A 12,638-nucleotide genomic window follows, 5' to 3' on the forward strand; every position below is an offset into this window, starting at 1 on the left:
GGTGTTGGGGGCTGGGGCGAGGGCTGCGGGGTAATTCGGGGTTTGAGGTGGCTGGTGTAGGGCGTGGGGGGCTGAAGGTGCTGGGCCTGCTGGTGGTGCCGGGTCTGCTGGTGGTACCAGCAGGCTCCGGCCTGGAGCAGGGAATGGGGCCTTGGGATGGGATGGGGGATGTGGCATGAGATGTGTGAGCCCACGGGAGCACCGGGCTCCTGGCACGGGGGGTTTGGGTGCAGTGGGAGCGGCTGTGGGGGGTACAGGGTGTGACTGCTGGGGGGTGGCCATGGCTGGGTGGCAGGGAAGGTGCCAGATTCGCTGGCTTTGGTGGCCCTTGCTTCTGGGGCCTAGGCTGTGGCTGGCCCTCTGTGTGGCCAGGCTGTGGCTGCCTCTCTGTGTGGTTTCTTCTCCTTGCCTGGCAGTGCTTGAGACATTTGGTTCCTTGGATGGTTTGTCTTTCTGCTCGGAGCAGCAGTTGGGTTACATTAGGGAATGCGCAGCTTCAGGAATGGGGCTTTCTGAGGATAAGGTGGCATGTCTGTGTTTCCAAGCAGTGGTTTCAGTGCATTTCAGAAAGAAGTCAAGAGAGCAGAGAAACACTGTGCAGGTTACATTGCACAGGCAGATGGCTTATGTAAACCTTTCCCAAGACTGATGGATTATGAACTGATCCATGGTGTCTTGGTGATAAGATGAGCTGGCAAAATGGTATGGTAACCCCATGGTCTGTGCAACACAGGGTTAAGAAAATGCCATGGGAATTTGTAGGAATTCACTAAATTATGTGATATTCAAGATGTTGCAAAAGAGTTGCAGAAAGCATCCTGCATATTTGGGATAGATGAGGGGTGGAGGGTGTTGGAGATATGGTCATGTTACAGAAATGCTTGGAGAAAGCTTTGTCTCTTTGGAGATGTACAAAGAGAAGAGATGCCCCTGCCCCCCCAGCTCTCATATGGCACTTTTGACAAACCTACCTTGACAAGCCAGGGAGCTGGCAAGTGTCCTTTGGCCCCTCTGACCTCCTACAGAATCACACATCAGAAAGTATTAAATTGCATCACGTCTCCCTGAGCAAAAGGGAAGGTTTTTTCCTAACCTTGTGGCCATTGTGCAATTGTTGGAATAAACGCGTTGAGCTTCTCCCCTGTGTTGCTGAGCACTAAATTGAGTGTAACTTGGCAAGTGGAGGAGAGGCCTCAGTGCTGCTGTGGGCAAGTTGGGCTGCACGGGTCACCGGGTGGCAGAAGGAGGCTGAACTCATTTATATGAAAAGACAGGGAGAGAACAATATTGCTGTTACAGAAATCCATCACATGCTCCCCATGATGCTGTGCTCATGTTTTAATAGTGTGGGAGAAACAAGCATGGAAAGCCTGCAGAAGTGGTTAGTGACCAGGGTGCTGCATGGAAGGGCGACAGATGTGTTAGGAAAGGGAACAGGTTGATTCCAAGTAATACCACAGCAAAGGGTAAGTGTCTTTCCTCTGTTCAGCCTCTGGGTCACAGGAGCACTGGAATAGGAAGGCAGCCCCTCCTGGTAAAGGGAGTGCTGGGATTCAAGGTGTGTCATTAACCTTGGGGAGGTTCTGCTGCCACATGTGGAATGAGAAATTTGACGGACTCACCACCGTGCCTGCACTGCTGATGAGGCAGGTCCAATTATAGCTGTGCTTGCACTTCAGCTGTGGTGTGTGCAGCTCTGCCGGTGAGCAGGAGGCAGCAGTGCCCGCAGGTCAGGCTGTCAGAGCTGGTGTGGTCACTCCAAACCAGGTGAAGCTGGTCACAGCCCCAGGGAACAGGTCTGTCACTGTAGCTGAGCAAAGGGGCTCTTAACCATGGAGACCATTGATAGCCAGTTGTGGTTTGGTCATTACACTTCAGCTCTTTCCTGTCTAGGATGCAAGCAGCTTTGTGTAGGTGCTGCTTTCTGTTCTGAAAACACTTTATTACACTCAAAGCTCTTCACCTCATCACTACCTACCTGAAAGATCAAAAGAGGATAATAGTCTGAGGGTCATATCAGAGCAGGAAGTCTCCTAGTTATATCCCTTACCCTGGCTCCAGGGAGGTAGCATACTTCCCTGTGGGAAGGGTCTAGCCAGCCTATGGGACCTTCAGTTCCCCTCAGAATGGTATCACCTGGAGAACATGTTCTTCTGCCAGGGCTCTTGTAGGATATGGCAGGTCCTTACCAAAGCCTCCCAAGGAGTGACTCTTCCCCCATTTGAGTTGCAAGAATATTGAGACAGGAGGTGAGTGAGGCATCCTGGTGGGGTGTCTGAGTCAGAGCTGGAAATAAACTCCAGGAGTCCCAGTGCTTTGTCTTCCTCTGACCACAAAGCTGCCTTTCTCCCTGCCCTCCATCTTGGAGGGAGTTTGTGCAGGTCTTGCTCAGCATGGAGGTGATGGAGCCAAGGTGTGGGCAGCTGACTGGCCACTAGTGTCTGGGCTGTTTGCTTGGCCAGTACTCCATTGGAAAGCAGCTGGGGACCTGCCCTCTGTTTCCTCATGGCTTGCTTAAATTAGAGAAGTGTATTTTGGCATCTCAGCAAAGTGGAGCACAGCAAAGCTGCTTCTCTTGGGAGCCATGGATTGGTCATGGATGCAGCCAGGCTGTGCCGAGAGGGTGGAGGCAAAGCACAGGCAAATCCATGCCTTGCTGCCTGCTCAGCTCTGGTCCAGTCAAGGCCGCTCTCAGACCCAGAGGTGTTTGGGGGCAAGGCTGGAGGCAACTCCAGCAGCTGACTGCACGTGGCTTCTTTAGTGCTTAGTGAGGTGCTGGCACCTGGCCAGCCTTTCCTGCTGTGATACTGGGGCCCTTCCTGGCATCTCTCCCCATTGTCGTGCCTGACTGATGGTCTGGGAGTCCCTTTGGTTCACCTGCTTTACCTTCTCTCTCTAGGGTTGAAAGATGGAACCTGGACTGTGCTGCAGCTGGTGGAAGCTCTGGGGTAAGAGAAGCCTTACACATGTTATACATCATGCAGGGGCCTTACAGGGGAGATTCCCATGAGGAGGGACAGTGAGAGGGAAAAGTGTGTGTGTGCCCATCCTGGATGAGCCAGCTGCAGTGCTCAGAGGCAGCACACAGGCTTGCTCACAGCACATGTCCTGAATGGTGCTTTGCCCTCCCACGACTTGGGAGGTGTTTGGGTAAGAGTGGGGCTGAAGCAGGACTTGATGCTCCCCCAGGACTGAGGAGAGGTGTTGTAGCAGGCAGTGAGCCAGAGGGCACTTCTGGGACTGTCCCCAGCAGGAGTTGCCTGAGCACACAGCCACACATCACCATGTCATGAGTTGGCTGGCACTCAGCTTTTGCTTCTCTCTCTGAGCTGTCAGGGCCTGAAACTTGGGAAGGATCCTTTCTCCCAAGCTGGATTTCCTCATTGTAAGAGGCTTTGCCGTTTTTTGGCCCTCATGATCTCGGGAGCCTGAGTTTCAGTTGCAGAACATGGTGCAAGAGCAATTTCTCAGGTCCAACTTGAGAGCTTGGATTTACAACTTTGTGGCTCTGGGGCTGGGTGCATGATGCAGCACAGCCAGGGGAAGAGGAGTCTACTCCCACCCTGTCAGCAAGTCAGGCAGGACGTTTTTATCGCGTGTCTGCCTAGGATGTGCTTCCTGCTCTGGTGTCCCTGCTCACAGCAGGCCTCTTGGGCTTTCTCTCCACTTGGGCTAGGTCTTGCCTGGAGAACACAGATCCTCGGATGCGAGGGCGAGGCATCCAGCTGCTGTCACAAGTCCTGCTTCAATGTTACTCCCTCCTACAGGAGAAGGAAGGTAAGTGTTGCTCAGGGCCCTTGAGTGGTTGCTGGCCGGTTGAGGGCAAAGCCTATGCTGCTGGAGTGTCTGTCCTGCAGAAGGCAAAGGGATTGCTTGAGTTCCTTGACAACTTTGTACATGTCTCTCGTGAGAATCAAAGTCCAAGGAGGGCACAGGGCCTCATGCTGCAGCCTTTTTGCCAACCTTAGCACACAATTTGGGTCACTCCTGAACATGCCAAAGCCCTGGGCTGCAGCTGGTGCCCCTGGCAGTGTGTGGGTGTTGCACACCCAGGTGTGCTCAGCGCCACGTGGGACACCTTGGGAACACATCTGCATGTCAGAATCCTTGGGTGGTGATTCAGCGCAGGAAAACCATCCTTCACAAAATGAGTCACACCGCAGCCCTGTGGCTTGCCCGAGTGGGGAACCCTGGGGACGAGGGGAGAGCAGCGTAAGGATGGGAATGGAGTGCAAGACCGGGGTGGGAAGGGAAGATGCCCCGTTTGTGGTGGCATGGAGAAGGTTTGTCTGTGTTAAATGCCCCATAGCATCTGCCTGGCAGTGGGAGAAGCCACTAAGTGCTGCCAGGCTGTGACCTGGGGCCTTGCTGATGGGTAGCTGAACCTGTGCCAGCAGGCTGGCAAGGCAGTGGTCAGACAGCTAGTAAGAGAGGTGATGGTAGGGAAGGATGGAATTAAAAGGTGCTTAGCCTTGGCATGTGGCTCTCTGTAAGTCTCAGGCTGGTGCTGGGCAGGGCTGAGAGCAGTTGTGCAGAGAGAATACACGTGGACAAGCTACTGGTGTAGCTGGAGTCTGGTGTGATGACTGCCATGGGGGCTGGGCTGCTTGGAGGGGCTGCTGGAGGTGGGGAGGTTCAGTGGGGGTGCCTGGCAAGGTCAAGGCAGTGGAGTGGCCTGGGCTAGAGCCAAGTCACCACAAGCTCTGGAGGAGGGTGGGCAGAGCAAGCTCCTCAGCAGATGTGGGTGGCTGCTGTGACACCCCAGCCAGCCCTGTCTCCCTTCATGCCCCTTCTCACGCGGTTCATTTCTCAAGCACTGTGTCAGGCTGCCTCCTGGGGGGGTGAGTTTCTGCAGCAGCTGTGGGCGCAGGATGCTGCCAGCCGGTTCTTCCAGTCTGCTTCCTGCTGCCACTCCCCAGGGCCGGGGTGTGCAGGCGCCCATGGCTGTGACTCAGGGGTTGGGAACGTGTTGTGGAGCCGGGCACTGGGAAGCTGGAGCTGCTGTTCCAGCCCCACGCCCCACCCCTCAACATCCTCCAGCCTCTGCTGAGCAGGCTGCTTCACTGCTGGTGTCTGCACCCACGTGTCTGGACAGGCCAGGGCAAATGCCTCCAGGTAGCTCCAGCACCTCTGCGGTGGCCAGAAGTGAGCACTGCCCTGCTGCTGTCAGACCTTGGTTGCTCACATGAGGTGTGTTGGAGCCAGGTGGGTGCACCCAACACTGGCAGTTCATCCCATCCACCAGTGCAAAATGTGCTCACTCTTAATCCAGCAGCTGCTTTTGGTGGAGCTGTGGCTGGTGCCCAGCAGCTGTGTTTCCTGGGACTAGCACAGATTGGTGTCTTGTTTCTGGCAGTGCTGCATCTGATCCTGTTCTATGAGAACCGGCTGCAAGATCATCACCTCGTGATCCCTTCAGTGCTCCAGGGACTCCGAGCATTGGTGAGTTCATATGCCTGAGCCCACAGTGTCAGGATGTGCTCCAGAGTGGTGCTGGGGAGCTGCAACACCTGGATACAGGAGCAGCATGCTGAGCAGGGCCTGGCGGGGCTGCCAGCTCCTGCCTGGTGGCATTGCTCTGTCTCTTGTTCTGCTTGGCCCCTTGCAGAGGGGCAGGTGAGAGGACACTGCCTTGATTTCCTGTCCCATGCTGGTGTTAGGGGAAGTATTCCCTGGCTGCCCCAGGAAGCAGCACAGATGACAGGCATCTTGTCCTGTTTGGGAAAGGGTGGTGGTGAGCTCTCCCTGTGGTAGGAGAGAGTCCTGCAGGTGGCTGCTATACAGAGGCAGAAGCTCTGTTACATGGCTGCCATCATGGTTTCTAGTCTTGTTTTTCTTTTCCTGTCCCCAGAGCATGTGTGAGGCGCTGCCCCCAGGGCTTGCGGTATCTGTGCTCAAAGCCATCTTCCAGGAGGTACATGTGCAGGTGAGCAATGCGATTTCCCATCTTCCATCCCAGGTCCCCATTCCCTAGGTGTCTGGGGGTGGCCTGTCTGCCCTGAGGATTGCGCCCATTCAGTAGCAGTGCAGTGTAGCACATCCTTCAGCAGCAGTGCAGGGCCTCTTCAGGACAGAGGCAGACAGCAGCCAAAGATCCTTTTTGGCCCTTGCCTTCCCTTCTCTCAGCCCCAGGGGAATTATTTCCTTTGCTCTATTCTCCAGGCTGTGTTTAAGTGCCCCCAGCTTCACCTCCAATTTGAGATTGTTTGTGCTGGCAGGGCCTTGGGCGGCAGGTGTAGTCCTGGTGTGACTGTGGTGGTGCATTTGTGCAGTGATGGACATAGTCATGTTCAGATGCCATTGCAATGGCCTGTGCACACTTTGCATGTGACAAATGGGATCTGTGTGCCAGGGAGCAGCAGCTGAGCTGCTGGGGGTCCTGCCCTCTTCTTAAGGGCATATGCTGCCCTTGGGTGGTGGGTAGCAGTGCTTCCACATGCAGAGTCTTGTTTTGATTGTTCCACTCCTCCCTCCAGTCCCTGCTGCAGCTGGACCGCCACACTGTCTACAGCATCATCACCAACTTCATGGGCACCAGGGAGGAAGGTGAAGGGGCAGATGCCAGAACCACTTGACGTGTCCAGGCTGGGAGGATGGCTTAAGGCTCTGTGGCTCTGCCTGGGGAGAGCTGTAAAGGCTGTGGGGCTGGGGAAATGGGGCTGATTTCATGCTATGTTGGTGACATCTGGTGTCCTGTGCCTGCTCACACTCCTTCTTTCTGCAGAGCTGAAGGGCCTGGGTGCCGACTTCACGTTCGGCTTCATCCAGGTGATGGATGGGGAGAAGGATCCCCGGAATCTGTTGGTGGCCTTCCAGATTGTGCGTGATCTCATTGCCAAGAACTACGCCCTGGGTGAGCTGCTGCCTGCTGTGCAGAGCTGATTGGGAGACATGTTGCTTTTCTTTGGGCTGTTGGAGGGATGATTCTTTGGTTTGACCAGGGCTGGGATGGTCCCTGACATGCTTTAGTAGATGCAGAGCCAGCCTGTCATGGGCACTGGGCATAGCTGCTTTGCCTCTTGTGCCCTGCATCTGTGCTGACTCCCTCTCTCCTCTCCTGGCAGGTCCCTTTGTGGAGGAGCTGTTTGAAGTTACGTCCTGCTACTTCCCCATTGATTTTACTCCAGTGAGTGAGTCTGCAGTATGCCACAACCTGTTCCTTCTGGTGTTTTCTCAGGGGGTTTTGTCCCCTCTAAGGAATGGGTGGAGAGGATGGGCAAGAGTCATGAGTGGGCAGTGTTGAGCTGTGGTCTCCAGGCTGACAGGCCAGTTCCAGGATGGCTGCAGTGAGGTGGACAATCGGCTCTCTGCTTCCTTTCCAGCCCCCTAATGATCCTCATGGCATCCAGAGAGAAGACCTGATCCTGAGCCTCCGGGCTGTACTGGCCTCCACACCCCAGTTTGCTGAGGTAGGGAGCTCCTGGGGAGTTCTTGAGAACCCTGTTGTTCCCTGAGCACAGGCTGCATTTCATAGTACTGCAGCTCCTGCTGTGGCTCTGTGGGATGGAAAAAACTGGGAACATGAGCCTGTAGTAGGGCAGCCCTCTCTCCTCCTGGGCTGGGCCCAGGGAGGGTGCTGACACCCTGGGAATGGGCTGCCTGTTGCAGTATCCCTTCACTTCTGCTCACCTGGCAGAGGCTGAGCTTGCAGCCCTGCAGGACCATGGGCAAGATGGTGTGAAGGGTGGGCTGAGTCCAAGTGCCTCTCTCTGCAGTTTCTGCTCCCTCTGCTTATTGAGAAGATGGACTCAGACCTGCAAAGTGCCAAGCTTGATTCCTTGCAGACTCTGGTAAGGAGAGATACCCTGCTCCCCTCAACCCACAGCTGGGCTGTGGCAGCATCAGCAGCTACTCACGACATCTGAGTCCTCCCTGCAAGCCTGAGACTCTCCCTTGCAGAGCCACAATTTCCAGGGTCCTAGATGCAGGGCCCTGCATCACTTTTTCCTCTTGCTCTCCCTTGAGTGGTTTGTGCAGTTCAGCATGAGCCTGCCAGGGTGGGCAGTGTCCCTGCTCTGTGTCCTCGTGGTACTGGCTTCTTTCTGAGGCTTTCTCTTGTCTCTCTCTTGCAGACTGCCTGCTGTGCCATCTATGGGCAGAAGGAACTGCAGGAATTCCTCCCCAGCCTCTGGTCATCCCTGCGCAGGGAGGTGGGTACTTCAGGGCCCTTAACAAATGCTGCTCCACAGTTTAGGCTCCTGCTGAGCAAGAGTTCACAGACAGAGCAAGTGGGCCCCGTATCTCCCAGCAGCCCCTGCCGGTGGCCTTGGACAGCCCCAGCTGAAAAGGCAGGGGACAGGCCAGCTTTATCAGCATGTTCCTGGGGCTGGGATGTGCCATGCTGCATGTTCAGAGCACATGGGAAGAGAGGCAGGATCTGGAGCCCTGCAGCCTGTGTTGGGAGCGTGAAGCCTGTGGTTGGGGTCAGAAGGGAGCTCTAGCTCATCCTATGGCCTCTCCTGCAGGTGTTCCAGACAGCCAGCGAGAAGGTGGAGGCGGAGTGCCTGGCTGCCCTGCACGCCCTCTCTGCCTGCCTCTCCCGCTCCGTGCTCAGCTCTGACGCTGAGGATCTGCTGGATTCCTTCCTCAGCAGCATCCTGCAAGGTAGCTAGCAGAGAGACCTACCCTGCCCCAAGCAGCCAGGCCTGCAAGTATCCTCCTAGCTAGAGATCTGCTCTCCTTTTCTCTTTGAAGCCTCTTTTCTTCTCTTTCTAGCCCTCACAGCCGCTGTTGGCTTCTCAAGGTAGTTTGCTGCAGGAAGGGAGGAGAAGGGGCACAATAGGAAATGCCTCTTAGATTGAGTTGCTTCCCTTTCTGCTGGGATTGGGATGTCCGAGGCTGTACTGTGTGCTCAGGGCCGGGGGGGAAGCAGCTCTGCCAGGAAGGTCGTGCTGCAGCTCAGAGCTGTGCCCCAGCAGCACCTCTCGGCCCAGATCCCGGCTGTGTCCCCACCCGCGAGGCAGTGGGGCTGGGCCCCGGGGCTGACGCCCAGCCTATCTCAGATTGCAGGCACCACCTGTGTGAGCCCGACATGAAGCTGGTGTGGCCAAGTGCCAAACTCCTGCAGGCGGCTGCTGCTGCCTCCCTGCGCGCCTACCCTCACCCGCAGTGTCCTGCCCCTGCTGCTGGAGCAGTACAACAAGCACCCTCAGGTGAGGGGCAGCCTGGGCCCAGCAGCCATGGGTGGCAGGGCTGAGTGCACCCGCTGGCTCTGCAAGGGCTCCGTGGGAGCAGGGTGTCAAAGTGGGTGTCCTTCCCTGGCTGTGCTGGGGACTCCCTGGGCACAGGCTGAGCCGCAGCTGTGTCCCAGCAGTGATGGTGATCTGGGTTACATGTTTGTGCCCCTGCAGAGCAGCCAGAGGAGGACAATCCTGGAAATGCTCCTAGGATTCCTGGAGTTGCAGCAGAAGTGGGGACATGTGGAAGAAGGTGAAGTTGGCTGGTCCCTTTGGAGACACCCATATCTCGGTGGGCTGCTGGCTCTGACCTCTCCTTCCCATGTGCTGACAGAGGGGGAAAGCTCACTGACCTGTTTGTGCAACTTCCACCATGTTCCAGGGACCCTGCATGGTGTGAGCTGGCAGGGCCCCAGAAAGGGTCTGTCAGGTGCCATGGTGGTGGCTGTGTGGTGACAGCCAGATGCAAACAGTGACTCTGTGCCTCTCTCTCCAGATGAGAGCACTCTGCTGTCACTCCAAGCCCCAGTTTGCTCTGTGGTGTTCTCGGCACTGACAGATCCAAGTGTGCAGCTGCAGCTGGTTGGCATCAGAGCACTGACTGTCCTGGGCTCCCTGCAAGGTTGGTGCCTTTTTTTCGTTGGGGATGCAGAGGGAGGCCTCACCCTGTTCTGGGAGACACAGTGCCATGTGGCTGCTGGGACATCCTTGCCTACTGCATAGAAGTAGTGGCAGCATTTTCTACCCAGGCCATGGGCTCTAAGGACACTCAGTCTCTCTCTTGTCTGTTTGTGCTGGGCACCTTGTACCTCTGGCATTGGCATGCTGCTGTGTTGCTGCTAGCATGGATGGGGGGGGTAGGATGCTGGCCAAGACACTGGCATCTTTGCCTTTGGCCATGGGCACAGTTCCTTTATGGCTTTTATTCCAGACTTCCTGTCTCCCTCCGACCTGGAGCTGGTTGTGGATCACCTCATCCGTCTCACTCTGTGCGAGGAGGATTCTCAGAGCAGGTATGGGGTGGGTGGGTGTTACTGCAGTCACCCACACTCTAGGGAGAGGAACAAAGCCTTGCTCTGCAGAGAGAGGGGCTGTAGGCTGGGAGAAGGCATGGGGACTGCCCCTGTGGGTGTAAGAGCAAAGAGGTAAACCAGATGATGTATGGGCTGGAAATTAGAAAGTCTAGGCCTGTCAAAGTAGGGGGCTCTGTTCTGCCTTACCAGTGGGGTGAAAAAGGCAGATTGCTGAGAAACTTCTGGAGGGACCTTCTGGCCCAGGTCTGTGCAGCTGGTGGGTCGTGCTGCAGCTCAGAGCTGTGCCCCAGCAGCACCTCTCGGCCCAGATCCCGGCTGTGTCCCCACCCGCGAGGCAGTGGGGCTGGGCCCCGGGGCTGACGCCCAGCCTATCTCAGATTGCAGGCACCACCTGTGTGAGCCCGACATGAAGCTGGTGTGGCCAAGTGCCAAACTCCTGCAGGCGGCTGCGGGTGCCTCCCTGCGCGCCTACCACCGCCTCACCCGCAGTGTCCTGCCCCTGCTGCTGGAGCAGTACAACAAGCACCCTCAGGTGAGGGGCAGCCTGGGCCCAGCAGCCATGGGTGGCAGGGCTGAGTGCACCCGCTGGCTCTGCAAGGGCTCCGTGGGAGCAGGGTGTCAAAGTGGGTGTCCTTCCCTGGCTGTGCTGGGGACTCCCTGGGCACAGGCTGAGCCGCAGCTGTGTCCCAGCAGTGATGGTGATCTGGGTTACATGTTTGTGCCCCTGCAGAGCAGCCAGAGGAGGACAATCCTGGAAATGCTCCTAGGATTCCTGGAGTTGCAGCAGAAGTGGGGACATGTGGAAGAAGGTGAAGTTGGCTGGTCCCTTTGGAGACACCCATATCTCTGTGGGCTGCTGGCTCTGACCTCTCCTTCCCATGTGCTGACAGAGGGGGAAAGCTCACTGACCTGTTTGTGCAACTTCCACCATGTTCCAGGGACCCTGCATGGTGTGAGCTGGCAGGGCCCCAGAAAGGGTCTGTCAGGTGCCATGGTGGTGGCTGTGTGGTGACAGCCAGATGCAAACAGTGACTCTGTGCCTCTCTCTCCAGATGAGAGCACTCTGCTGTCACTCCAAGCCCCAGTTTGCTCTGTGGTGTTCTCGGCACTGACAGATCCAAGTGTGCAGCTGCAGCTGGTTGGCATCAGAGCACTGACTGTCCTGGGCTCCCTGCAAGGTTGGTGCCTTTTTTTCGTTGGGGATGCAGAGGGAGGCCTCACCCTGTTCTGGGAGACACAGTGCCATGTGGCTGCTGGGACATCCTTGCCTACTGCATAGAAGTAGTGGCAGCATTTTCTACCCAGGCCATGGGCTCTAAGGACACTCAGTCTCTCTCTTGTCTGTTTGTGCTGGGCACCTTGTACCTCTGGCATTGGCATGCTGCTGTGTTGCTGCTAGCATGGATGGGGGGGGTAGGATGCTGGCCAAGACACTGGCATCTTTGCCTTTGGCCATGGGCACAGTTCCTTTATGGCTTTTATTCCAGACTTCCTGTCTCCCTCCGACCTGGAGCTGGTTGTGGATCACCTCATCCGTCTCACTCTGTGCGAGGAGGATTCTCAGAGCAGGTATGGGGTGGGTGGGTGTTACTGCAGTCACCCACACTCTAGGGAGAGGAACAAAGCCTTGCTCTGCAGAGAGAGGGGCTGTAGGCTGGGAGAAGGCATGGGGACTGCCCCTGTGGGTGTAAGAGCAAAGAGGTAAACCAGATGATGTATGGGCTGGAAATTAGAAAGTCTAGGCCTGTCAAAGTAGGGGGCTCTGTTCTGCCTTACCAGTGGGGTGAAAAAGGCAGATTGCTGAGAAACTTCTGGAGGGACCTTCTGGCCCAGGTCTGTGCAGCTGGTGTACAAGCAGCCCCGGGTTTACAGTGCTCACAACCCCCCTCTCTCTCTTTTCCCCTGGCAGTGAAGCAGCAATGGAGGCAGCTGGATCTCTGGCCCCCACCTACCCCAAGGTTTTCTCTGGACGCATGGTATGCAGGCTTGAAGAGAAGCTGCAGTCAGGTAGGGCTGGCAGCCTTGGAAAAGGGAATGATGTTTGGTTTGGGTTGAAGCCTGCCCCATTCCCATTTGGCTCCTACCTGGCAGTGGAGCTTGTTTCATACCGCATAGGTCGGTGTCTCTCCTTGGGGGGTTCCTAGCACCAGGCACTGCGGTGGTGACACACGGAAAGCTGTGCCTTGTGCTGGTGACCAGCCTTTGTGGGAAAAAACACCAGCTAGTTCTGCCATGCTGCTTCACCCCATCCATGCTGGCAGAGTCTGGGCCCTGAATGCCCTGGGGTAGGGAGGCCTGGGGTCACCCCAGCAGCCCTCTGAAGTGTGTTTCCTCTTCAGAGGAGGAGGAGAGCTCCCATGACCATTGCTCCCTGCGGCAGCGCTGCCTGCGGGCCCTGGCAGCCGTGTCCACCCACACCACCATCGCG

The 12,638-nt window shown here is 56.6% G+C and overlaps 1 protein-coding gene across 1 annotated transcript in view; it reads left to right on the forward strand.

Moving 5' to 3' along the window:
- Positions 1-2,908: 2,908 nt before the first annotated feature.
- MMS19 (MMS19 nucleotide excision repair homolog (S. cerevisiae)) overlaps positions 2,909-12,638 on the forward strand; it is a 12,790-nt gene continuing 3,060 nt past the window's right edge. Inside the window, exons 1-16 of the mRNA XM_010000065.1 lie at positions 2,909-2,948; positions 3,677-3,777; positions 5,852-5,926; positions 6,477-6,546; positions 6,725-6,853; positions 7,065-7,126; positions 7,323-7,409; positions 7,716-7,790; positions 8,073-8,150; positions 8,466-8,604; positions 10,588-10,742; positions 10,941-11,019; positions 11,263-11,388; positions 11,698-11,779; positions 12,120-12,222; positions 12,552-12,590. Coding sequence (XP_009998367.1) covers positions 2,909-2,948; positions 3,677-3,777; positions 5,852-5,926; positions 6,477-6,546; positions 6,725-6,853; positions 7,065-7,126; positions 7,323-7,409; positions 7,716-7,790; positions 8,073-8,150; positions 8,466-8,604; positions 10,588-10,742; positions 10,941-11,019; positions 11,263-11,388; positions 11,698-11,779; positions 12,120-12,222; positions 12,552-12,590 — 1,440 coding nt within the window. The remainder of the gene's footprint in view (positions 2,949-3,676; positions 3,778-5,851; positions 5,927-6,476; positions 6,547-6,724; positions 6,854-7,064; positions 7,127-7,322; positions 7,410-7,715; positions 7,791-8,072; positions 8,151-8,465; positions 8,605-10,587; positions 10,743-10,940; positions 11,020-11,262; positions 11,389-11,697; positions 11,780-12,119; positions 12,223-12,551; positions 12,591-12,638) is intronic.

The sequence above is a fragment of the Chaetura pelagica genome, unplaced genomic scaffold (genome assembly GCF_000747805.2).
Source record: "Chaetura pelagica isolate M959 unplaced genomic scaffold, ChaPel_1.0 scaffold436, whole genome shotgun sequence".
NCBI classification, from domain to species: Eukaryota; Metazoa; Chordata; class Aves; order Apodiformes; family Apodidae; genus Chaetura; species Chaetura pelagica.